This window comes from Trichoderma aggressivum, assembly GCF_033847375.1.
Source record: "Trichoderma aggressivum f. europaeum strain CBS 100526 chromosome Unknown scaffold_033, whole genome shotgun sequence".
NCBI lineage: Eukaryota > Fungi > Ascomycota > Sordariomycetes > Hypocreales > Hypocreaceae > Trichoderma > Trichoderma aggressivum.
The window spans coordinates 102,256-125,236 of record NW_026946399.1 but is presented as its reverse complement, the minus strand read 5'-3'; the positions used below and the strand labels follow the sequence as shown (position 1 = coordinate 125,236).

At 53.0% G+C, this 22,981-nt stretch overlaps 4 protein-coding genes across 4 annotated transcripts; 2 read left to right on the top strand and 2 right to left on the bottom strand.

Moving 5' to 3' along the window:
- Positions 1–165: 165 nt before the first annotated feature.
- Positions 166–4,744, top strand: Triagg1_7468 (uncharacterized protein; the record flags this gene model as incomplete). The annotated part of the gene is made up of 5 exons (XM_062902207.1): positions 166–449; positions 514–614; positions 680–1,066; positions 1,133–4,216; positions 4,281–4,744. 5 exons carry the CDS (start codon positions 166–168, stop codon positions 4,742–4,744), a joined length of 4,320 nt encoding a protein of 1,439 aa, XP_062753525.1.
- A 4,305-nt stretch (positions 4,745–9,049) lies between these two features.
- Positions 9,050–13,962, top strand: Triagg1_7467 (uncharacterized protein; the record flags this gene model as incomplete). Its single annotated transcript, XM_062902205.1, has 4 exons — positions 9,050–9,643; positions 9,710–13,363; positions 13,426–13,778; positions 13,854–13,962. The coding sequence occupies 4 exons, from the start codon at positions 9,050–9,052 to the stop codon at positions 13,960–13,962; spliced, it is 4,710 nt and encodes a 1,569-aa protein (XP_062753524.1).
- Positions 13,963–15,456: 1,494 nt separating this feature from the next.
- Positions 15,457–20,050, bottom strand: Triagg1_7466 (uncharacterized protein; the record flags this gene model as incomplete). Its single annotated transcript, XM_062902204.1, has 4 exons — positions 15,457–17,214; positions 17,274–19,523; positions 19,588–19,697; positions 19,753–20,050. 4 exons carry the CDS (start codon positions 20,048–20,050, stop codon positions 15,457–15,459), a joined length of 4,416 nt encoding a protein of 1,471 aa, XP_062753523.1.
- Positions 20,051–20,733: 683 nt separating this feature from the next.
- Positions 20,734–22,870, bottom strand: Triagg1_7465 (uncharacterized protein; the record flags this gene model as incomplete). Its single annotated transcript, XM_062902203.1, has 3 exons — positions 20,734–20,881; positions 20,943–22,369; positions 22,433–22,870. 3 exons carry the CDS (start codon positions 22,868–22,870, stop codon positions 20,734–20,736), a joined length of 2,013 nt encoding a protein of 670 aa, XP_062753522.1.
- Positions 22,871–22,981: the final 111 nt, after the last annotated feature.

The window sequence follows — 22,981 nt, the reverse complement described above, 5'->3', positions numbered from 1 at the left end:
CCAGTAATTCCGTCTGCCAGGCGTGGACTCAACTTGGCTGCGCTTTGTATGACCTCGCTGTCCCGTCTCCAGCTTCACCAAAGCTCAAGCTCCAGCACGAGTCTGCCTTGCAAACGCCGGTCGATCCATCGAGTCTTTCCCAGCCCATGACGCGACGCCCTCTCAATGCCTAACGCGAAGCGATCCAAAAGCTCTGGCGGGCGAGCTGCAGCCACACGCGAGCCGCCAAAGGATACGACAGACGGCCGCCCGACTCCGGCAGAGGTGGAGGAGCAGGAGCATCGATTTGTGCAGGTTGCACGGCAGCATTGGCTGAAACCCGGCAAGAAGACGGCAAAGGTCAAGGTCAAGAACGACGTCATCAAGCAGGGCATCTGGGACGTTCTGGAGCAGGATGGCTTCTCATATAAGCCGCTGCTGCTGTTGGAGAGTCTGCAGACGCTGGAGAGGTATGGCTGCCTTCAGATTTGGTGGAACTCGGCGTGAGAAACAAGTTCTGACGCGGTGGAATAGCTATCTGTGGCCCGGATATTCGGAGCAGGCGTCCAACTACCACGTCCTGATACTGGCGTTGATATGCAACGTCAAGAGACGAGAGCACCTCGAAACATGGAGTAAGTTTGGCAGAACTGGCCCCCCTCCGACTTGTATATGACAAGAAGCTTACGGTACAATCTAGAAATCTTTGAAGAGAGGCCCGACGACTTCTCGTCCCTCTTCCGCCGCATCCTATCCATGACCCTCGACAGAACATTGTCGACGACGTTGCGAACACACCTCCTCTGCTTTCTCATCCACGCCTTCCAGAGTCTAGATTGTACCATTGTCAGGAAAGAATGCGCTCCTCTGGTGTCGATTGGCATCTGGCATAACCTGTCCACCGAGAAGCGTCAAGAGGCCCAGCTTGACTCTTCGCCCCATCTCAGAAAGGCTTGGAGGGCGGCTCAGAAGCGATATGACGCCGCAGACGAGGCTACCAAGGCGCGGCTGAGGTTTGAGCGTTCATGGCTCTACACCCTTATCCTTGATTTTACAAATCAGCTATACAACGAAAGCGGTAAATCAGGTACGTCAACGAGCAGCTGAAATAGTCATGGGTATCCATGTTCGCCAAACTAACCTGTTTCTATAGACCAGACGCTTCTCTACTGCGAACGATTTACCGAGTTCATATCTGACTTGCAGAGCCAATTGCCGACGCGGCGTTACGTCAATGCATTGGTCCAAGATTTACATCTCACTCCTCTGATGAGATTGTCTCCGCTATACAACGATGCCGGCAGTACTCTACTGCGTGACCTCCACGGACTGCTCTCTCACTACACATTCTTTGCTATTGATGACCAGAGTGGCATTCAACTCACTCGAACAGAGGCCTTTGACCGGCATTGCGCATTGCTGGGCAAGCTTCAACGGATTGCTCTCAAGCATTTCAAGGACAAACTCACCATTTTGGCCTTGTCAAACTACGGGTCTATTGACAAGCGAGAAGAGTTGATATCACATCTCGATCCCCTGACCGATGATGAGCTGCTCGACTTGGTCAATCTTTTGGATCTGAGGTCTGCGTATCCCGAAAGCCTCGGCTTGACCATTGACCGCAAATTCCTCATCGAATTCCTCCTTACTACCTTTGAACGGAAAAAGACCTTCCAGGAGACTGCCCAGAGGATAAGCATAGTCCCGACCGAAGATGCGTTGTTCGACGACAACTTTCAACGGGCGGATTCTTACGATGGTTCACATCCCCTGGCACTTCCGAAGCTCAATCTGCAATATCTCTCGGTTGGTGATTTTGTTTGGAGGGCACTAGTGTTGTACCGCTGCGAATCCTTTTACGGAATCCGCAAGGACATCGAGGCCGCGCTGCGTCGTCTGCGGCCAGAAGTCAGGCGGCCTGGCGAAACTCATTTTGCGGGCTTCTCGAAAATGGCCATGCCCATTGCCAAACCGACAATACTGGAAGTCGTCCCCGCCCTCGTTGGGGATGACAAGCCATCCCTGGTCCGAGCCGAGGTGTATTTCGATGCTCGACGCCTAGGAGATGGTGTGCGCAGGGAATGGGACACTCTTCGACCCGGCGATGTCGTCTTTTTGTTAGCGATCCAGCCCTCCCCTTCGGCCGGCCAAGCTGTCGCAAATGGTAACAAACCGGCCCAGTCAGAGGCTGAAAAGGCTGGTGTCTTGACGGTGAGAGCTGCCGAAGTGGTTCACATCACCGATGACAGAGGGCGCCACGCCAGGGAAGGGGCTGAGCGCCTCGACCAGAGACGACGTATCCAGCTGAAACTGGATTCAGCAACATACGCACGCGATGCTGAGCAAGCAGCAGCCGGCAAGCCTGATGTATATCCAGGCATCAACCTGCTTCTCCGACGCAATAAAAGAGAAAACAACTTCAAGCCGGTTCTAGATGCCATTCGTACTCTCGTCCTGTCGGAAATGCCTCTGCCTACGTGGCTTCATGAAGTATTCTTGGGCTATGGCGACCCAGCCGGCGCACACTACAAAAACCTGCCCAACCGGCTCAAGACGATTGATTACAGGGATACCTTTTTAGGCTGGCAGCATCTGGTCGAAAGCTTACCTGGCAAGACAGTCGAACCTGATGACGATGTTACCGGGAGCTTCGGGCCTCCATATGTCCTTGAAGCCGTCGATAAAACAGAGGAGCCCCAGGGCGGGAAGCCATCCAAGAAACGGCGGCGCGATGCTGAACCAGCGCTGCTCTCGGAAGTGGAAACCCTCAAAGTTTCTACCTACTTGCCCCCCAACAACGGGCCCTACCCCATTGACGCGCCCAAGCAGAACACGGTACGATTTACCCCGGCTCAAATTGAGGCCATCATGTCCGGATCTCAACCCGGGTTGACTGTGGTTGTTGGGCCTCCGGGCACAGGCAAGACGGACGTTGCCACACAAATCATCAACAACATCTATCACAACTTTCCAACCCAAAAGACGCTACTCATCGCCCACAGCAACCAAGCTCTCAACCAGCTCTTTGCCAAAATCATTGCACTGGATATCGACGAGAGACATTTGCTGCGTCTTGGTCATGGCGAGGAAGATCTGGACACTGAAGGCAGCTTCAGCAAATACGGTCGTGTTGAGTCGTTTCTGGACAACCGAGACAGGTTTCTGTATGAAGTAAAGAAGCTCGCAGCGAGCTTGGGAGCTCCGGGGGCGCACGAAAACTCGGCCGAAACCGCAGGCTACTTCAACGCTGCCTACGTCGAGCCAGCTTGGGCCAAGTTTCTTCTGGTGGTGGAATCCGGTGCATCCACCGCCTCTGACATTGTGCAGAACTTTCCCTTTCACTCCTACTTTTCCGACGCTCCCCAGCCCCTGTTCCCACAGGAAGCGGACCGAGCACAAGTTTTGGGCATTGCTCAGGGCTGTTACCGCCACATTAGCAAAGTCTTTTCTGAGTTGGCAGATATTAGGCCCTTTGAGATTCTCCGCCGTGAGAAAGATAAGGCCAACTATCTCCTCACCAACGAAGCCCGGATTATTGCAATGACGACAACTCATGCAGCAATCAGGAGGGGCGAGATTGCGGCCCTCGGATTCCACTACGACAACGTCATCATGGAAGAAGCAGCTCAAATCACCGAGATTGAAACGTTTATTCCTCTTGCCATGCAAAAGCCCATCGACGGCAAGCTGCCGCTACAGCGAATCGTGTTATGCGGCGACCACTTCCAGAACTCTCCCGTTATCCAGAGTTTGGCTTTCCGGCACTACGCCAACCTAGAGCAGTCGTTGTTTTCTCGACTGGTACGGCTAGGCGTGCCAACGGTTACTTTGGATCAGCAAGGTCGTGCTCGGCCATCCATTGCCAAGCTGTACGAGTGGCGTTATCCCAAGCTCGACAATCTCCCCGACGTCCAGACGAACCCAGAGTTCCTGCGGGCGAATGCTGGCTTCAAGTACGACTTTCAGTTCATCAATGTTCCCAATTACAAGGGCCGTGGCGAGGCTGAACCGACGCCGCACTTTATCCAAAACCTCGGCGAAGCTGAGTATGCGGTGGCCATCTATCAGTATATGCGGCTTCTCGGATATCCCGCAGACAAAATCACCATACTCACAACGTACGCTGGCCAACGGGCTCTGGTAAAGGATGTGCTTGCTCATCGATGCGCAAACCCTATTTTTGGTCTCCCCAAGGCTGTTGCCACAGTCGACAAATACCAGGGAGAGCAGAATGACTGTAAGATTGCTACCTCTCGATTTTGAACCTTTGAATACTTGGACACTAATGGCCGCTTTCTTAGACATTATTCTTTCTCTGACTCGCACGTCGCGAGTGGGCTATCTTCGCGACGTCCGTCGCATGACTGTGGCCTTTTCCCGAGCGAGACTAGGGCTCTACGTCCTGGGACGCCGAGAGGTGTTTGAAGCCTGCCCCGAGCTCCGACCAGCGTTTGACGTACTTTTGCAGCGTCCAGACAAACTCATGTTGGTGACTGGAGAGCTGTTTCCCACTGAGCGGCAAAGCACAGATGAGGACGGTCCCGTGGAAGGAGAAGTAGTCATGGAGGGCGTCGAGCACATTGGGCAGTATGTGTTTGAGATGACGAATACAAGGATGCAGCAGCTGCAGGCAGAGCAGGGCGTGCTGATGGACTCTACAATCGATGAGGCGGAGGAAGAGGGGCAAGAGGGGTATTACGACGACGAGGATGAAAAGACTCTGGACCCGGACATTCTTGAGGTCCGAGAGGGGGAGGCGAACTAGGCGTCGCGTTTCCGAAGGATATAGAAATGAAACGGAGAAGGAAAGAAAGAAAGAAAGAAAAACAAAGGGATTAATGTTCGTTTGTTTGAGGATGGGGGGGTGGGTGTTTAAAGGGGGGGTTTTGTATTGAGAAAATGAAATTGCAACATTTGTGCTTGGAGGGACATGTTTTGGGGGTTTCTTCCCTTTCTTTCTTTCTTTTAGACTATGGCAAAATGATGAAAGATTTTCTGATGGTTTGGGTTTGTTGAAGATGAGCATGTGATTTGATGTGTGGTTGCGTGGGGGGAAGATTGAAGTGCGTCAGTGAGAAGCGGGTGATCTGCGACGTGCAGATGGTCTGGGTGCGACGCTGTAAGATTATTGGTCTCTAAGTGATGGTTTGTGTGTTTTTTTTTAATATCATCTTTGGGACTTCCTATATTTCCTAGGATCTTTATTTTCATGGCTCTGCAGGAATTGAAGTGAGGCCCTGGTTTTCTCTGGGTTTGGTACAAGAGGTGATCTTGTTGGATTGAAGAGGCAGAAGCTTACCCGGGAGTAAATAATTTGCACAGTGAACAAAGGACGTGGATCATAAGATAGTATAGAGACACCTATTTCTTTTCTTATGTTTTATTCCAGGCGTGTCTATGTTGGCGTTCCTATTTTATCAATTTCATAAACACTAAAGGCTGCTGACACTTCACCTTGAAAACAAGCCTATCTTCTGTGACAAAGTGAGGCATCACGAAGAGCATAGTGTCCGAGAGCCCAGCGTTTCGGAATTACTACACGTATTTGTCTCGGCGAAAAGGATGCCGACGATTTCGAATTGTCATCAGCTGATGGGCGGGTGGCTTCAAGTTACTTTCCCCAACGGTTTGTACTACAGAGACTGGGATGGAGGATGGGCAAACTGATGATTGGCATAGGCAAAAAGGTCCATGACGGGTGACGGTATTTTCCGCTGTACATTTGATAGATGTGAGCTGTAATTGTTCCGCCATTTTCGGTTCTGGCTAGCACTTGTTGTTTCCAGTTGATCTCACATTCTATAACGACAACAAGGCTCTAGAGACATTATTCTTTGATATCATCAACAACAGACAGTGCCCTAAAAGAGGAGTTTCGCACATGGCTCGTCACTACAGTAGATAACAAAAAAAAAAATAGGGCGCTAATAGGAACTAAAAAAAGCAAAGAGCTCCAGTGATGAAATGAGCGCCGATAGAGGAAAAGAAACCCTTTACGATTTTTTTTTCTTTCGAGTCATACGCACACACCCCGGGGTAAGCAGACTAAAATCGTTGTTCTTCCCTTCTTTCTGCGTTTGCATGTGGTGAAATGAGATGGCCTTGGCGGGCTGCTAATCAAGGCGCTTATTAAAGGCGATGGCAAGTGATTGGGCTGTTTTGGTGCTTTGGGCGGGTGGTTTTTGATGGATTTCGCACATTTTGAATGTCACTTTTCATTTCGCTGGATGGGGGAGTACTTGTAGATTTCGTTGTCTTTTTGTCTGTGAGCATGTTCAGATGCCCTCTATATCCTGTCCATATTGTGTTACGAGGTACCTACTATAGGTAGCAGGCAACCAAGATGTACTCTGGGCGAGAAGATACCTCGCACAGTATTGGGATGCTCTCTTCTAGGTTAGTAGTACCGAGTAAGAAGTACCTAAGCCGTCAGTACAATCCCCCGTATCTTTTGTTCCCCCTCTTCTGTTTTATTTTTCTTTTCTTCTTTTTTAATTTGCTCTTGCTGGGCCTGGTGGAGAATGATTCTGGGGAGCTGAAAAGGGAACGGAAAAACAATTGAATGGAAACAAATTGTGGCGTAGTGGTACGAAGAAGAGGTACGTACCAAGGCGCCGGAATGGCGGGAGCCAACTGCAGTAGCAGAATTGCCGTCTCAGCTCGAATCAGGTACCAAGTGCCCAGTACTTTAATACCTGTAGGACCAAGACACTGCAGTTCAACTCATCAGCCACTTCAACCTCAGCTTCTGCTCTGTTGTCTATAGTATATGCTCCTTTCATATTGTGAAATCTCGATCCGTGAACATAAACATGTTTATTCGAATCTTCAAGTCTACAACGATGCAATACAAAGCTACACACAGTACAGAGAGGCCTGAATCTGGCATCGGGCCTGCATGTAGAGACAAACGCCGCTGCCTCGCACACCGCTCGCGGCAGAGTAGCCTGGCAAACTCCCTTGAGCTGACTGCATATTACAGCACTGTTCATGGAACGTGAAACTGCAGCATGCATTTCCATGCATCTTCAGACCCGGTTTCTGCAATACTATCGTCTCCCCAGAGCCCTGGACGGTGGCTTTGTTGTTGACGTGGCCCAGCTACTTTAGGTACTGTACAGGAGCCCGGAGTATAAACCGCGCTCTGTTAACGCCGACAACGCCATTTGGAAATAAGGGCAGAAAACCCCGGAAACTCGGCGGAAAGCTTCTACCGTGGAAAGACTAAATGTAACACAGCGTAGGCACTGCCAAACAGCCTACCTACAGTACTAGGTAGTCCTTCGAAAAAAGACCCGCCGATGAGTCAGTGCCCAGCAGCGAGATGTCACATGTGATTCTCTGTCTCAAAGACGGGGATGGCTTCCTCCGCAGGCACCAACGCCACATGGATGGGCTGTGCTAAATGGGGATTGTAATATGCTGGCAAAGATTCACTGAGAAGCTCGTTGCTCACTGTTGAAGACGAGAGCTCGGGACGTTTGTACGATGGGAAAGGTACTCTGGACATTGACGGCGCAGAATCAGAGGGTTGAGAGATGAAGTTCAAGTCACGTGCTGATAGCATCAAGTAAGCCCACGTCTTGTCGTTGACGATGCATTCCTTGCCGTTTGCCCAGCAAGTAAATTATCACTATTTTTCATGCGTTGAGACGCTCGAATGGGTGATTTCTAGAATATTGTACCGGTAAAAGGACTGTTAGAATTGTATCGTCGTCCTGGAATCAAAAAGGCAAAGCTAGTCTCCAGTATCCCCAAACCATCAAAACGACATGGATAACGGGATCGACGAAATGCCGCTACGAACTACTAACCCAGTAGAGAAGTGGCATTTGCAAACCCTGGCGTGAGCAATGAGAAGTAGTTTAAGAGAGACGTCTGCGTCACCACGACGAGCAGTCAGTGAACAAGAGTTTCCGCCTCGATTTAGGTTAGGTACCTCCTAGTAGGCAAAGTTACCTAGGTGGTCCACTTTGGCCGTGGGGAGATATCGAGATTGAGGCTGGCTGGCGCAGAGTTTCCGTGATGCCGACAAGGTTTTGTTTGTTTGTCTGCTACAAAGTGTGTAGATGTAAGTGAGTTTGCTGTTTGCCCTGCCAACCGATGGCGGCCAGAAGCAGCTGTACTTTGATTGAAATGATGGTAGCCAGGCCGATGCATCTTCCTTTTACATCTACACACACTCACCCCTTCCAAGCAGAATAGCAACATTGTGCCAAACCACACGAGCAAACACACTCTCATATTTCCTCCTCCTCCTCTCTTCTGGTCTACGGGCATATACAATACTATACCTCCCAGCACAGTCACCAGCTGGTGTATTACTACATTGGTACCGTCTGGGTACTTGTTACGCCCGCAAACCACCCGCCAGACGCCAAGTATATACCCGGACCCCTCCAAACCAGCCCCAAAAAAAAAGAAGAAAAAAAAAAAAAGAGAAAGAAAGAAAGAAAGGCGTGTAGGGAAAGAAAGTCCCAGCCCAGTCCCTAGCGCCACCCCTCTCTTAGTGGCCACTGACTGCCCCTTCCGCCCACATCCATATCCTAATTCCTGCTGCCCAAAATTTTCTTACAACTTCCTCTCCAACCCTCACCACTCCAGAATCGTCTCAGTGGCCGGTGGAATCTCCCTCACCTGGTCCTTTTTTCCTCCTAGCATTGAGCGTCTTCTGAAGCCTCGGTAACAGAAGATTGATTTCATTGCTCTCCTTTAGACGCCGCGCGGGATCGTAGCCAGCCTCAGTCTACGGTCGTTTCCCCCCACTCGGTCGCTTTCTTTGTCCTCGTCGTCTCGATCCAGGCTCGCCTCCCGGTCGAACCAACGAACGAACGAAGCAATATCCTCTCTCGGCTGTGTTCTTGATTTACTTCGAGAACAGTCTTTGTTTTTTTTTTCGGGCATCGCCTAGCTGATTCTCAACGAGATCTGCGGAAAACTCGTCTCGGCTTTCTTTTTTTTTTTTGGCCCTCACTTTTGGCCCCGCCACCGACCAAAAAAAAAAATTTAATCAAAAATCAAAACACCAACCACTCCTTCGTTTTCCGCATCGCGAATCGCCTCTCCCCATATGACGTCGCCTGCGAACCAGCAGACTCCGATCCCGGCGACCACCACCAACGCTCCTACGGCAACTTCATATGCCTCCGCAGCAGGTGCGCCAAAGAAGTCCGCCCAGGCGCCTGTAGTTGCGCCCTCGTCCAACGCCCCTCTGGTCGTTGGCTCCTCTGCCCAGCCGGCACAGAATGCCAAGGCAGCCTCATCGCCTTCTCCAGTAAACGGCAAACAGGCCGTTCCTCCCGCAGTCCCGGCCGTCGCCCGCGGCTCCTTCAACGGCTCCGGCCCCGATCACTTTCGAAAAGGCTCCGTCACCATGGCTGCCAACGGCCCTAGCGGCTACGTCGCCAATGGTGGCTCCATTGGCGGTGCCAAGTCTGGAATCCAGTTTGGCTACGACTCGCCCGCCATGGGACACAGCACTCCTCAGGTCGGCCACTCTGCTCCCATCCCGGTCCCCGATGCGAACAACAATCACCGAGTGCCTTCTCCCGCCCACTCTCCTGCTCCCATCCCGCAGCCCTCTGCTAGCGGTGGCCGACCTCCGTCGAGCTTGCAGCAGCCAACGAACCAAATGACCTTTGGCAGCCTTGGTAGCGACGGCGATGTATGCTCCCCAATCCAACTTGATCCTCCAACTTGATAGAAATGACTGATCTGACAATGCTTCTAGCGCCACATGAGACAAGGCTCTGTGCCTCCCAACTCGACCCTGGGATCTCAGGGCACACACTTCCGCCGCGAGTCGAGCCATTCCGTGCAGAGCGACAGCAGCCGTGGCAACTTTGGCCCTCAGAACAACCGACCGAACCGGGGCTCTTTCAACCCCCATGCCACTCAGTTCAACAACCAGATGGGATACCCTCCCAACAACCAGTTTCGACCTCCGGGCCAAAACCGCGGCATGCCTCCTCCTTTCCAGCCCGGCATGACTCGACCCTACCCGAACTCGCCTCAACCTGCCCGGAGCCCTGCTCTGGCTACCCTCAACCCTTCGCTCCCCGGCACGCCGAACATGCCCCCCGCGACGATGCAGCCCAACATGGCCATGCAGAATCCTCCCACATATCACTATCCGCCACCGATGGCGGCTCCTCATCAGCCACAAGTACAGTACCCCCTTCCTGCAGTAGTCAACAAAGTGAATTTAAAGCCCAGTTGCAAAAAGACAAAGGGCCGTCGTGAGCGCGACGGGCCTCTTCAACCGGGACGCCCCTTGAATTCCGCGCGCGAGCCATGTACCAGCGACGTTTTGCAGCAGCCGCAACCGCAACCGCAGCAGCAGCAGCAGCCGCAGCAACGCCGTTTTGGTGGCAATGGCCAGCGTGCAGATCCAATGTGGCGTCACGACAAGAACAACATGCGTCCGGTTTCTAGTGGAATTCCAAAGGACTGCCCTCCTCCCTCTATCCCCGTTGTCAACCCCCCAAGCCACCCAACCTCGCTTGACCTTTCTCCTGAAAACGGAGGATTTGAACTCTGGCTAACATGGAAGAATCAGACTTTCGGTTTCCCCCCTCAGCAGATGAGCCAGTATGGCCAGCCCATGCCATACTATCCTAGCGGGATACCATACATGGGCCCTCAGCCAAACTCTCAAACTTACAACCCGCAGTTTGCCCCCCCTACTTACCACCAGCAGAGCCACAGCATGTCCCGATCGCCCTCACAGCCTGAGCGGCCGGTCAGCGCCAGCCAGCCCAGCCAGCCCGCCATTGTCACATCAAACCCCGCAGTCGTGAACTCCCAGCCAAAGCCCCAATCCTTTATCAAGCCCAGGAAGAGTGCCGCGGTTCAAATTAAGAATCCTGCTGGCGAGGTTGTCGATACTTCCACTTTCAAGCAGCCGGCGTCTCCTGTGCCCAGCACTCATCAGACCAAGACTCCTCCTGTTGTCGCAACGTCCACTCCTCCTCAACAGAAACTCGACACGCCCACTCACGCCCGCACAGACAGCCAATCGCCGTCAAAGACGGCCAAGGAGATTCAGGACGAGTTGAAGGCCAAGATCCAGGCTGAGATCAGGGCTGCTGCTAAGGCCGCTGCCGCCAATGATACCAAGCCCAAGGAAGAGGAGAAGAAGGAAGTGGCAGAGGAGCCAAAGGCCGAGGTCAAGCCCGAAGTCAAGCCCGAAGTCAAGCCCGAGGTCAAGGCCCAGCCCGAGGTGGCACCCGAAGTCAAGCCTGAGGAGAAGAAGGCAGAGCCTGCCGAAACCAAGGTGGAGGCCAAGCCTGAGCCTCAACCGGAGGCTCCCGCCAAGGTCGAGACGCCAGCCCCTGAGAAGCCTGCCGAGGTTGCCAAGACTGAGGAGGCCCCGAAAGCAGAGGAGCCGGCCAAGACTGCCCAGGAGACTGAAGATGAAGAGCTTGAGCGAATCATCCGGGAGATGGAGGAAGCGGATGCCAAGCGTGAGGCAGAGCAAGAAGAGCGCCGCAAGAAGAGAGAGGCTGAGAAGGCCGCACAAAAGGCGGCTGAGGAAGCAAACAAAAAGACGAATGCCGAAGAAGCAGACCGCAAGCTGCGCGAGCAGGAGCGCGAGATGGAGAGACTCGAAGAAGAGAAGGAGAAGCGACGAGAAGCCGCCGAGTCCACCGGAAAGTCTCTCTCCGTTGCTGAAGCTCTTGCTCAGATGCGTGATGGTGGTGATGGCCAGGGCAAGAAGGATGAGCCTGCTGACTCTGTTGCCGATAAGCTCGCCGACATGAGCATTGGCGACAAGTCTGCCGATGCTGCCGGCCAAAAGGAAAAGCGAGTTGCCAAGCCCGCCGCTCTTAACCTGGCTCCTATCAAGACCAGCGCCGTGGAGCCACCTCAGCCCAGCGCTGCTCTCCAGTCCTTGAAGTCGGCTCGCTTCCTCCAGGTCATGGATCAGAACATTTACCCCGAAGGCATCAAGTCTCCTAACCCGGCCCTCAACGCCGCCGTTGCGAAGAAGGGCAAGACATTCAAGTACGACGCTGCCTTCTTGCTCCAGTTCCAGAAGGTCTTCACTGAGCAGCCCTCGCTTCAGTTCGGACAGCAGATTAAGCAGCTGATTGGGGATGGTGATGGCAACCGATCTGCATCTCGGGGCCAGACCCCCAGCTCTGCCAGGCAGGGATCCCGCGGCGGAGGCGGTTTCCCCGGCGGCACGTTTGGCGTTCCCACCGGACGTACTCTGCCTCCAGGAACCACATCTGCCGACCGCATGGCCATTGCCAGTGGCACTCTGCCGCGGCCCCAGGTCAACCCGATGGCGTCCTTCCAGCGTCCCGGCGCCGCTTTCCCCGGATCCTCTTCCATGTCCCGCACTTCTTCCCAGAACATGCGCAACATGCCCAACTCCCCGCGCCAGTCCAGCAGATCCACTCGTGGTAGCCGACGCAACGACCTTGCTGCCAAGGAAGCACAGGCTGCTAAGACCATGCCTCTTACTGCCGGCATAGAGGTCAAGCCTATTTCCGTTTCATCTACTGGCTGGAAGGCTAGCAGTCTTAGCAAGGCTCCTACCGCCGCTCCTCAGCCTGGCTCTGGCCAGCTCCTGGACCCCGAAACGGTTCAGCGAAAGGTCAAGGCTGCTCTCAACAAGATGACGCCAGAGAAGTTCGACCGCATTGCGGACCAGATCCTCGTCATTGCCTCACAGTCAAAGGATGAGTCCGATGGACGCACGCTGCGCCAGGTCATCCAGCTCACCTTTGAGAAGGCCACCGACGAAGCCCACTGGGCTTCCATGTACGCCAAGTTCTGCAAGCGCATGCTTGAGACTATGAGCCCTGATATTCGCGATGAGAACATCAAGGACAAGAATGGCAACGTCGTCAGCGGTGGTAACCTCTTCCGCAAGTATCTCTTGAACCGATGCCAGGAGGAGTTTGAACGTGGCTGGACGTCCAACCTGCCCGAGGCCCCCGAAGAAGAGGCCGACAAGAAGCTTGGAGAGACTGCTATGCTGTCTGATGAGTACTACGCCGCCGCCGCCGCCAAGCGACGAGGCCTCGGTCTCGTTCAGTTCATTGGAGAGCTGTTCAAGCTGGGCATGCTTACTGAGCGTATCATGCACGAGTGTGTACACAAGCTCGTCGATTATAAGGGAATACCCGACGAGGCCGAGATCGAGTCACTTTGCAAGCTGCTTCGCACTATTGGTGCCAACCTCGACGAGACCGACAAGGGCCGTCCCATGATGGACATTTACTTCCAGCGTATTCAGGGAATGGCTGATCTACCCGAGCTACAGAGCCGTATGAAGTTCATGCTCATGGATGTCATTGATCTGCGAAGAGCGCGCTGGGTGTCCAAGGAGGCCAACAAGGGCCCCAAGACCTTGGACGAGGTTCGCGCGGAAGTGAGTTTCAACCCCCTCTCCCTTCTCCTTTACTACGGGAATACTAATCAACGTTAATTCAGGCCGAAGCTGCACAAGCCGCCAAGGCTCAGGAAGCGGCACGAACCAGCCAGCGAGGTGGCCCCGGCGGTGGCCGCCCTCCTGTTGGCCGTGGCGATGCTCGAAACTTCTCTGGAAACTTCAGCCAGCCGGTCAGCAACCAAGTTGGCATGGACGATCTCAGACGCCTGAAGGGCTCGTCTGTCAACCGAACCTCGAGCTCAAATGTCACCCTGGGCCCCGCATCCATGCTGTCCTCTCGTAGCAACAGCGGACGACGATTCGGACCAGGTGGCGCTCTTGGTCGTCCTGGCGATGACTCCAACGGCTCGTCCCGCGCTGGAACTCCTGGCCCAACAAGCTCTAATGCTTTCAGGTAAGCATTCCCGGTTCCCTCTTCCTCCCCCTACCAAACACACCCCATACTGATACTTTTTTTCCCCCTCTCTAGCTTGCTAGCCACTATGGATAATGACCACCCGGCCTCCCCTCCGTCTGCTGGACCCTCGCCTCTCATGTCAAAGGCAGTCCCTGCCAGTGACAAGAAGGACAATGAATAAAAAGACCAATTTCTTTATTCTCGGTGTCTTTGCATTTTTGGGGGGGGATAGACTCGGCGGGGTTGTGTTTTTTTTCTTGCATTTACAAGGCTTTCATGCGACGTTTTCACTAAAAGTTTGAGCACGCATTTCACACGCGATACCTTTTGCCCCATAGACCATTTGACCAATCGAGTGGACAGATGTGGCCTCCCTCAAAGAAGAGGAGATAGGGGGCACTTTTTTATTCTTTTTTTTTACTATTTTCTACCGTCTTCCGGACTAGGGATTCACCATGCCTTTTTTTATTCATGATTGTGTTTATACCTTCTTCTAATGTCCCCTTTGGTGTGCTCCAATTCTTAATGTTGAGTGGCTCGGAAACACGAGAGAGAGAGAAAATAAGGACACAACTGATGTCATCATCTCCCGGCATAAAAAGGGGCTATGCGTGGAAATCATGGACGCAATTACCCCCAGCTGTCAGTTTTGAGGCCAATCGGCGAGATGATAGAATGCCCACACCCGAGACTTTGTGAAGGGGGGGAATGGAAAGCACAAATGGGATGCGTCGTGTTTGGAAGTCGAGGTTTTTTAACATGAAATTTCAAGATTCAAGACGCTCATGGTTGACAAAAAAGGCAATACTGGATGGGCTACTTTTGTCTGGCCAGCAAAATGATGATGTATTTATGAAGGAGTGTGAAAAACAAAAGGGGGGTTTTGGAGGAGGAAAGACGGATCCGGGACGGAATATGGTGTGTGGTTTTACAAATCGGGGGGGGGGGAGGTCTTGATATCTGATATTTATTCCTCATGTTGCCCTGAACCAATTTTCTCGTTTTGCAGATTTTTTTTGTCTCTCGTTATGTGTGACTGTGTGTGCGTGTGTGTGTGTGCGTGTATGTGTGTTGATGGATGGGATGTTTATGACTCCTTTTAATCATCATTGGTGTTTTAACTGCTTTTTCTGATTTGGTTCTTCCATTTGGGAGCGGAGGATCATGAGCAGAAAGAAAAAGGGGGGAGGATGAGAAGAGCCAGAATGAGACTCGAGAGTAACTTCAAAGGGAGACGTAGCACCTTCATGCTGGTAATTTGGGAAATAATGCCTGTTGATCTGGTGAATGGTTCACTACCTAATAAATAGCACCGGCATCAGATTGTCCTTTACCCCAGTTACACATTCCTCCTTCGATACGTGATACAAGTAACCTCTCATGTGTACACAACCAGCTCTTGCTTTGATTACAAGTATAAAACGTCTCCCTAACCAATATCAACACGGCAAAAAAAAAAAGTCATGTCTTGCATGATATATATCCCAAGTCCCAAAAACTCCAAAGCGCCCCTCAGATCTGCTTAATCAATCATCTTGCCCTTGTTTTCTTTTTCTTCCCATCATACCCAACACTCCCAACCCATGTCATGCAAAAAGATATGTTTGTTCATCCTCCCCAGAGAAATCACACAGTATAAAACATTCCATCATGATTGCATTGTCTCGCCCACGTCCTATGAGGCGGCAACAGCAGCAGTCGAGACAGAGCCCAGCATCTTGCTGAACCCAAGCTTCGTAAACAACGTGTCCATGGCGACCCATTGCCTGCCACACTTATCCAGATACTTGTCAACAACCGTCTTGACAGTGGTGAAGCGTACACGGTTGTGCTCCGCCATCGCCCGGATCTTTTCCCGTTCTTGTGCCGTCAGGTCATTGTTGGCATCGCCGGCCTTGGTCTTTGCCTTGTCTACGTCCCACAAGCTGGCAAAGTAAACCAGTTGGTTATAGATTGCCTTTTCGGTATACTCGTAAAACATCTTGCCAGTGCAGTCACGCGCCAGGCCCTTTGGTCCCAAACAGCATGTGCCGTAGACGCTCATCTGCCGGGTACGGTTGCCACACTGCGGATCATTACAGACGAGCCAGCCTTCGTAGTACCGGGACGTCTGGAGGCGAACCGCATGCTCTACCTGCGCTACAACAGACAGGGTCGGGATAACTGCACCGCAGCCAGGGCAGGTGACGCCCGACGCGGTAACGCGATCAGGGGAACCCATAAGGCCTTCGAAGTCAGTAGTGGCTTTGCATTTGCGGCAGCGGAGAGCGAGGCGTTTACAATCGACGAAACGGACCTCGTCGGGAATCTGAGACTCGAGAGGGTGGATTTCGAGATCGTCGCTCGAGCCGCTCTGTTGTGCTTGGGTAGATGTATACCGGCGAACATCCAAGCCCAGCTGTTCAGCCAGCTGCGATGTCGAGGTGCCCGCAATGTTGGCACACAGACGTTCCACAGGCGGGAAGATCTGCTTGGCAATGTACCAGTCCACGTCGGGCTGCAAAGAGGGATCAGCCTTGAGGTCTGGCGGAGCATAAGCACGCTTCGGCGCAGGCTCCGAGCTTTGGCTGGTGCCCGTCACAATGTAGGAAATCACATCACCCTTGCGGACGGTTTTGCCCCTGGCCATGTCGCGGAGGGCGACTTGCACTTGAGGCATGGAGTCGGCATTGGGGTATTCCTTGGGGCTCTTTCCGAGCTGCGTGTAGATGGTGTACTTGGGCACGGGGATCGCAAAGTCGCGCATCTTGGTGGCAATATCGCGCAGGTATTCGTGGATGCGGGCCACGGACACCTCGATATCGTCTCCAGACAAGATGTCGTCAAGCAGATGCTTAGAGACCTCCTTGGAGAGCGCACAGTACTCACGACGCCTCATATCCAAACCTTTCACCTCCATCTTCTCGATGAATTTACCATCCTTTTCAATGAGGTTAATGGCGGCGTACTTCTTCTTGGCTTGCAGCAAGATGCGACGGAACACGTTGTCAATGTCAATTTCCAGCAGCCTGTACTGCTCGTTGACGGCCTTCTTGAACTCGTTGCCGACCTTGAAGGCGTCTGCAACGTTATCGACGTTGGCGTTGATCATGACGGAGTCCGTGTCGCCGTAGATGACTTGCAGAGATTTGCTCTCGGCAAGATCCTTGGTGCTGCGTAGAATTTCTCGGCCCTTGTGCGTGGTCAAGATGGCGAGGGGCCGAGCATAGAAACGGGACCGGGTATAACCCAAACAACCGTACATGGAGTTGGCTGTAAGCTTCAAGGCCAGCTGTTTAATGTCCCAAGTAGCAAGCTCTTCGGGCGTGGCCTTTTTATCCTTCATTAGATTCTTGACTTGGCGACGACGGCTGACGAGTGTAGCAATGAGGCGAGGGAGAATGCCCTGGTCTTGGTTAACAGGTACTTCGGGGACAGCGTCTTCATCCTCGGCCTAAATGATTCATGTTAATGAGGGCTGTTTGGAATGGAGAGATTTGCAGATGCTCTTACCGATGCCGTTCTATCCACAGTGGTAAAGCAGATGTTGAACTCCTGGATGATGGAAGGATACAGAGAGTTGAAATCCATGACAAGGACAAACTTGTCATAGAGACCCTTTTCTGGTTCAAAGACGAGACCACCCTTGTACTTGTCCTTTTTCTTGCCTTCGCCTCCCTCGTCCTCGGCATGCTCCTCCTCGGCCTTTTGCCGGCCCTTGAATGTCTGCTTGTCGGGACAGATGTACTTGCTGCGGTGGAATTCGTGGAGGAGAATGTATTCGTTTCGCTCAGCGCGAGTACCGGTCAGGGTACGAGCCCAAGAGTTGCCAGCCAAGTTGGTCAAGACCTTGGTGAGAGGCAGCAGCTGTACACTGACAGCCAGCGCGGCAATGTAGTGCGTATCAGCTTCCATATGCGTCACGTAGTCCATGAGGCCCTGGCTCTCCTTGGCCCAGGTGTTGAGAGCCACTTCATTGTCGACATCACGACGGCGGTTGTCACCTGTGAGATATAGGCTGCACATTTCCGTCAAGCTCCACGTTTGACACTTGAACATGGCGGACTTTCCTGCATCGTTGGCGAGATCGCACAGCAACCGGCCGGCCATGACCTGACGCTCGGCAAACACGTTGCCGCCAACTTTTCCAATGGCAGATGGCCACTGGGTTCGTCGCAGCCTTCCGAGCCTCGACCACTGATGGACCTTTTTCTCAAACAGACGGTGCAGGAGCACGCTGTAATCAACACCTTCCAGCTGGTGGCCGAGGATTACATCGGGATCTGCTACGTCAACCTGGGCCAAGAAGAAGCTCAGCAAGTCGGATTCTTGTTTCTTCAGGACAATGAGACCCCTGTCTCTCTTCTTTACGAGCGCGTCAAAGCCCATGGGAAAGGCCTGTCCGTGAGGCCGAATGACGGTAAACGTTCTGCACGGGAGCTTCTCGGCGGGGGTTGTGTCGCTGAGATGCACCTTGTCGTAGATTCGCGCACTGATGGCAAGGACTTCTTGCTTGTTCTCCTTTGCGTTGAAAGCCGTTCGGAGAGCGATGCTCATCAGCGTCAGCGGGGGCATGTCCATGTTGTCAGAGTCGCTGATGGTCGACACCATGTTGGGGTGTTCGGCCAACACCTCGAGCTTGCAGTGAGAGGCATTCTTGATGGCACCAAAGTCGGCATCTTGGATCTTGAGCCAGCAAGGGCCCATGATGTTCTTCCAAAGGACAAACTGCTCGAATAGGGCAGTGTTGGTGCCAAAGACGTGGGAAAAGGTCTCTCCCTTTGCATCCATGTTGATTGCGGGTTTTGTGTAAGGATACAAGAGCTTCATGTACTCGGCTTCCTTGGGGATCTCGGACAGCTCAAAGGCATATTTCCGCTCGCACTTTTTGATCTTGTACATGCCAACATTCATCTTGGTCATGATGTCGTCAACTTCGTCGTAGACTTCGCCCATATTTACTTCCTCTCCAGTTTCTTCACCATCCCGGACGCGCTGTTGACGGGGTAAAAAGTAGAGTTTTCTGAGGATATTGTCAATCTTGACAAAGCAGCTGACGTATGATTGTGTCTTCTTGTTTAGCACTTTGCCAAAGAGACAGAGACTGCCATTGATTTCGGTATAATCAGTCCAGAAGAAGTTCAAGGATCCATCAGCCTCGATGGCGTCATTGTGGTCTATTTTGCCAATACCCTTGGACTCCGACATGGGGATGCTCACGACGTTGAGCTTCTCCGTGAGTTCGTTCCAAGATGTGGGATCGACCGAGACGTCTGGGGCCTTGATGGGGGACGAAGCCACCGCCGGCTCTTCCTTGATAATCTTCTTCACCGGTCGAGAAGCTGCCATGTTTACACTGGCAACCTTGACAGCGCCGGCATGAGCAACCTCCATCATATCGTCGTCGTCGTCGCTTTGCGGCTCTTGCTTTACCAGGGCCTTGCGTTGGGCGACTTTGGCCGCGGGGGAGGACGGCGCCGGGTCGCTCATGGGCATCATGGGCTCGTCATCAATCAAGGGTGCGAAGTCGTTGTCGTCGTCGTCAAAGCTCGCAGGTGCGGGCTCTGGTGACGGCAATCGAACATCAACCCGCTTCTGCTTCTTGTGGCTGGGCTCCGGCGCAGGGGATAAGTCTCGGGCCCTGCGTCTTTCACCACCAGCCCGCTCGACCCTGGATGCCCTTGGAGCTGGAGCGGGAATGTTGGCGTCTACCTCTCCGAGGAGGTCCGTAAGGAAGTCATCGTCGGCCTTGGTCTTGGTAACCTGCAGTCCCGTTAGGTCATCTGGAGGGACTTTCGAATGATGATGCCGGACGGACGAGCCATACCTTTGGTTTGGGCGGTGCTTTACCGGCGCCCTTGGTAAAGTACTCGGTGATGCTGCGGTCGTTGGCATCCCGCTTGGCCTGCTCTTCCTCGCGGCTCTTTTTGGCTGCCTCTGTGATGAGCAGTGGAAAAGACAAGAAGAGAAACAGCTGCAACCCCCCGCTCACCTGATTTACTCGGCCTCCCACGCACCGGCAGCTCGTTTTCTCCCTGGCTGTCTGATTCGTACTGCCGCACTCTGTCCCAGTCCTCGCGGCCGTCGTCGGCATAGCCCTCGCCATTGTCGTCGACCACAAAGTCGTCCTGATTCAGGCGGTCTCGCACAATCTCCTTGTAGCCGGCCTCGTCCACCTCGTCGTAGAGATTGTCGGCATCCTCAACCTGGTAGCTCTCAAAGGCCTTCTTGCCCGCTGCACGGAGGGCCTTGAGCTCGGCGAGCTTTGCCCGGCGGTCGACCTTTGGCATGGCGGAATAGCTGTGGATTTGTTTTAGGGTATCATGAAATCGTGAAGGAATGTCGAGTCAAGGCCACTCGCTTGTTGTGGTGAAGAAAAAAGAAAAGATACGGCGAGAGAGAGGCCCAGTCGTTTGTTGGAGGGTCCGCCTGTGAGGTGAGGTACGAGTACATCCCACATGCCCTAGCCAGCATACACTGATCAGGTACTGCCAGGTTCTCTCCAGGCCTGCAGAAAGCGCGTCTTTACGCGTGAGTCGCGTTGTTGCTCGACACGCTAATAAATGGCCACCTCAATTAATTGGCAGCAAAAGTGACGTGGGGCAGCTCATGCATCTAAGAGGCGATATGGATTTGTCGAGGTCAGCGTCTCATGCCACCAAAGCTGCCCGTGTAAGTCCACAACTTGCCGATAAAGGATATAAAACAGCAGACGGAGATGAGAAAAAGAACGATAAAGGAGAGATGCATAGTATTCTAATATAATTCCAAAACAAGACCAAGGATATCTTGTCACAAGGTACCACCATGATGTACAAAAAGCTACTACTACATACCTATGCATGTACATGTCTAAATCATACACTCGTGAATCTTACACCTCGCACATTTGCTTGAGCCTCCTCCTCCATCTACCTCTGGCTGCTGCTGTTTCTGTTGCTACTCCATGACCTCCTTGGCCGTCTCTCTTCCTCTACTCCCCATGATCTCCTAGGACGTCTTTCTTCTTCCGATCCCCACGACCTCCTAGGACGTCTTTCTTCATCTCCTTTCCATGACCTCCTTGGTCGCTCTTCTTCTTCCCCTTTCCACGACCTCCTTGGTCGCCTTTCTTCTTCCACCTCGGCTTGTCTCGACGTATCCCACACAAAATCGCCAGCCGGCCTGAATTCGGTACTAAACCTGTCCTCCCCACTGCCCCCTTCATACTCTTCAGCCGTGTCTTCTCGGCCAGACTTGCGCAGGTTGGGCTCCCTGTCCTCACGACCCGAGAAAAACTTTTGAATCTCGCGGTTTATTTTCGCACCGACCACTCGAATGTCCTTTTCGTCCTTCTCGTCAAGCATCTTTTCGTTGATGACCTTGTTGAAAGCGCTAAACATGTGACGAGCCAAGGCAATGACCTCGCGCTGGCTGTTATATAGCGCCCCTGTGCTAGCATCCTTGCCCTTTGGCTTCTCCTTGAAGAAGTGATAGTGAACTTTCTTGTAAGGTTCCCAGAGATGGGCAAGGGCAGTTGTGATTTGCAAGCCATAGTCACGCTTGGCTTTTTCTACCTCTTCCTCGTCGCCCTCTTTGAGTCTTTCGCGGAACTGAAAATGGCTGACCAGCGCAACCCGCAAATACAGACGAAGGGTGTGCAAGTCTGGAACGGGGAGGCGCTCCAGCATGGAATCAAGCACTCGACTCGAGTTATCAATGGCATTGGGGTTGATGTTATCGCGGACACAGGTTTCCATGGCGATGCGGTAGTGCTTCGCATCAATGTATTCGTCGGGCATCAGGCTCAAGATGGACGAGGCGTGGCCGCTTGCCTTGGCAACTTTGAGCATGCCAAACATGCGCAGCCAGTTGTCGTTGTCCGGTAGGACACCATAGTAACGGACCAGGAGGTTCCAGTACTTGATACCGCACGTTGTGAGCTTTGACGAGGCCAGGGCTGTGAGGACCAGGGCCAGGGTATTGCGGCCGGGGACAGCATAGACAGCTCTGGTTGAGGGCACCTTCTTCGGGGCGCCCGTAACAGCAATCTTTTCCATCTGAGAATCTTGGAATGCGTCCATGCCAGCATCCTTGGCCAAGTTGGGTATGCTCATGGTCTGGTATAGCAAGTCGAGCACCTCCTTCTTCTGCTCCTTAGTGGGGGCAAGGAGTAGGACACGGCCCATGGAGCACACCAGCTCTTCGTCTATGACCAGCTGGGCCTTTCTCCATTTGTCAATGACTTCAAGCCAGATGATTTTTGCGCGATCAATGGCCTTTTGCGTGTTGGTGGCCTGCTGCTCTGGAGTGATGTCGTCCACAGTCAGGAGTGCTTGATGTCGCAAAGCATTCAAGATGGTGGTGTACGTGTAAGGCGTGGGGGCGCGAGTGGACTCGTTGGCTGTATCGGCTATGAGGAACATGGAGTCCAGGTCGCCGGCTCTCGCGCAAACATTGAGAACGGCGTTCATGTGGATCGAGTTGGGCTGCAGGCGTTTGTCGCTGAGGAGAATGTTGTAGTGCTTGACAGCCTCGGCGACGGCAAGCTTTGGGTGCTGCGACTGGGCACATCCGCGGAAGATGATTGTAAAGGTCTGCACATTGGGTAGCTGCCCTCTTTTCTTCATCTACACGGATTGGTATTTAGTGCAATGCAAAAGCTAGCGGGGAGGCGAATTCGAGGTACTGACATCGTTGTAGAGCTTGATGGCGTTATTCAGCTGCTGCTTGCCCAGCAGATAGTTGATGAGGTGGTTCCAAGCAACAACAACTTGGCAGTCTTTGCCAGCAGTCTTGGTGAGAAGCAAGGCTTCGTCAAACCTGTCACGGGAGAGAGCTCTTTCAACATACTGGGCAATCTTCCAAGGATCGTCCATGTGCTGCAGCTCCTTCTTGACAATGCGCTGCAGCCGCTCAAAGTCTTTTTTCTTGGAGACATCTGAATCGACGGGCTCTAGAACAAGAGCCCGAGGGGCTTCGGTTCGTTCGGTGCTTGGGGTGGCAACTGAAGCATAGGGTCTGCCGGTCTGCGGAAGAACGGGGAGGATGCCAGCGAGGGGTCTGTTGCGAGACGAAGCTTGCACGGCACGACGCAAACAGGCGGCGCAGCTAACGAGACTTGCCGGCATTGCGCAAAAGCCGTAATGAATGAGAAGAAGAAGAAGAAGAAGCAATGACGGCAATGATGACAGATCAACTGAACGACTGCATTGTGTATAACCGCAGTATATTGTCCTGTC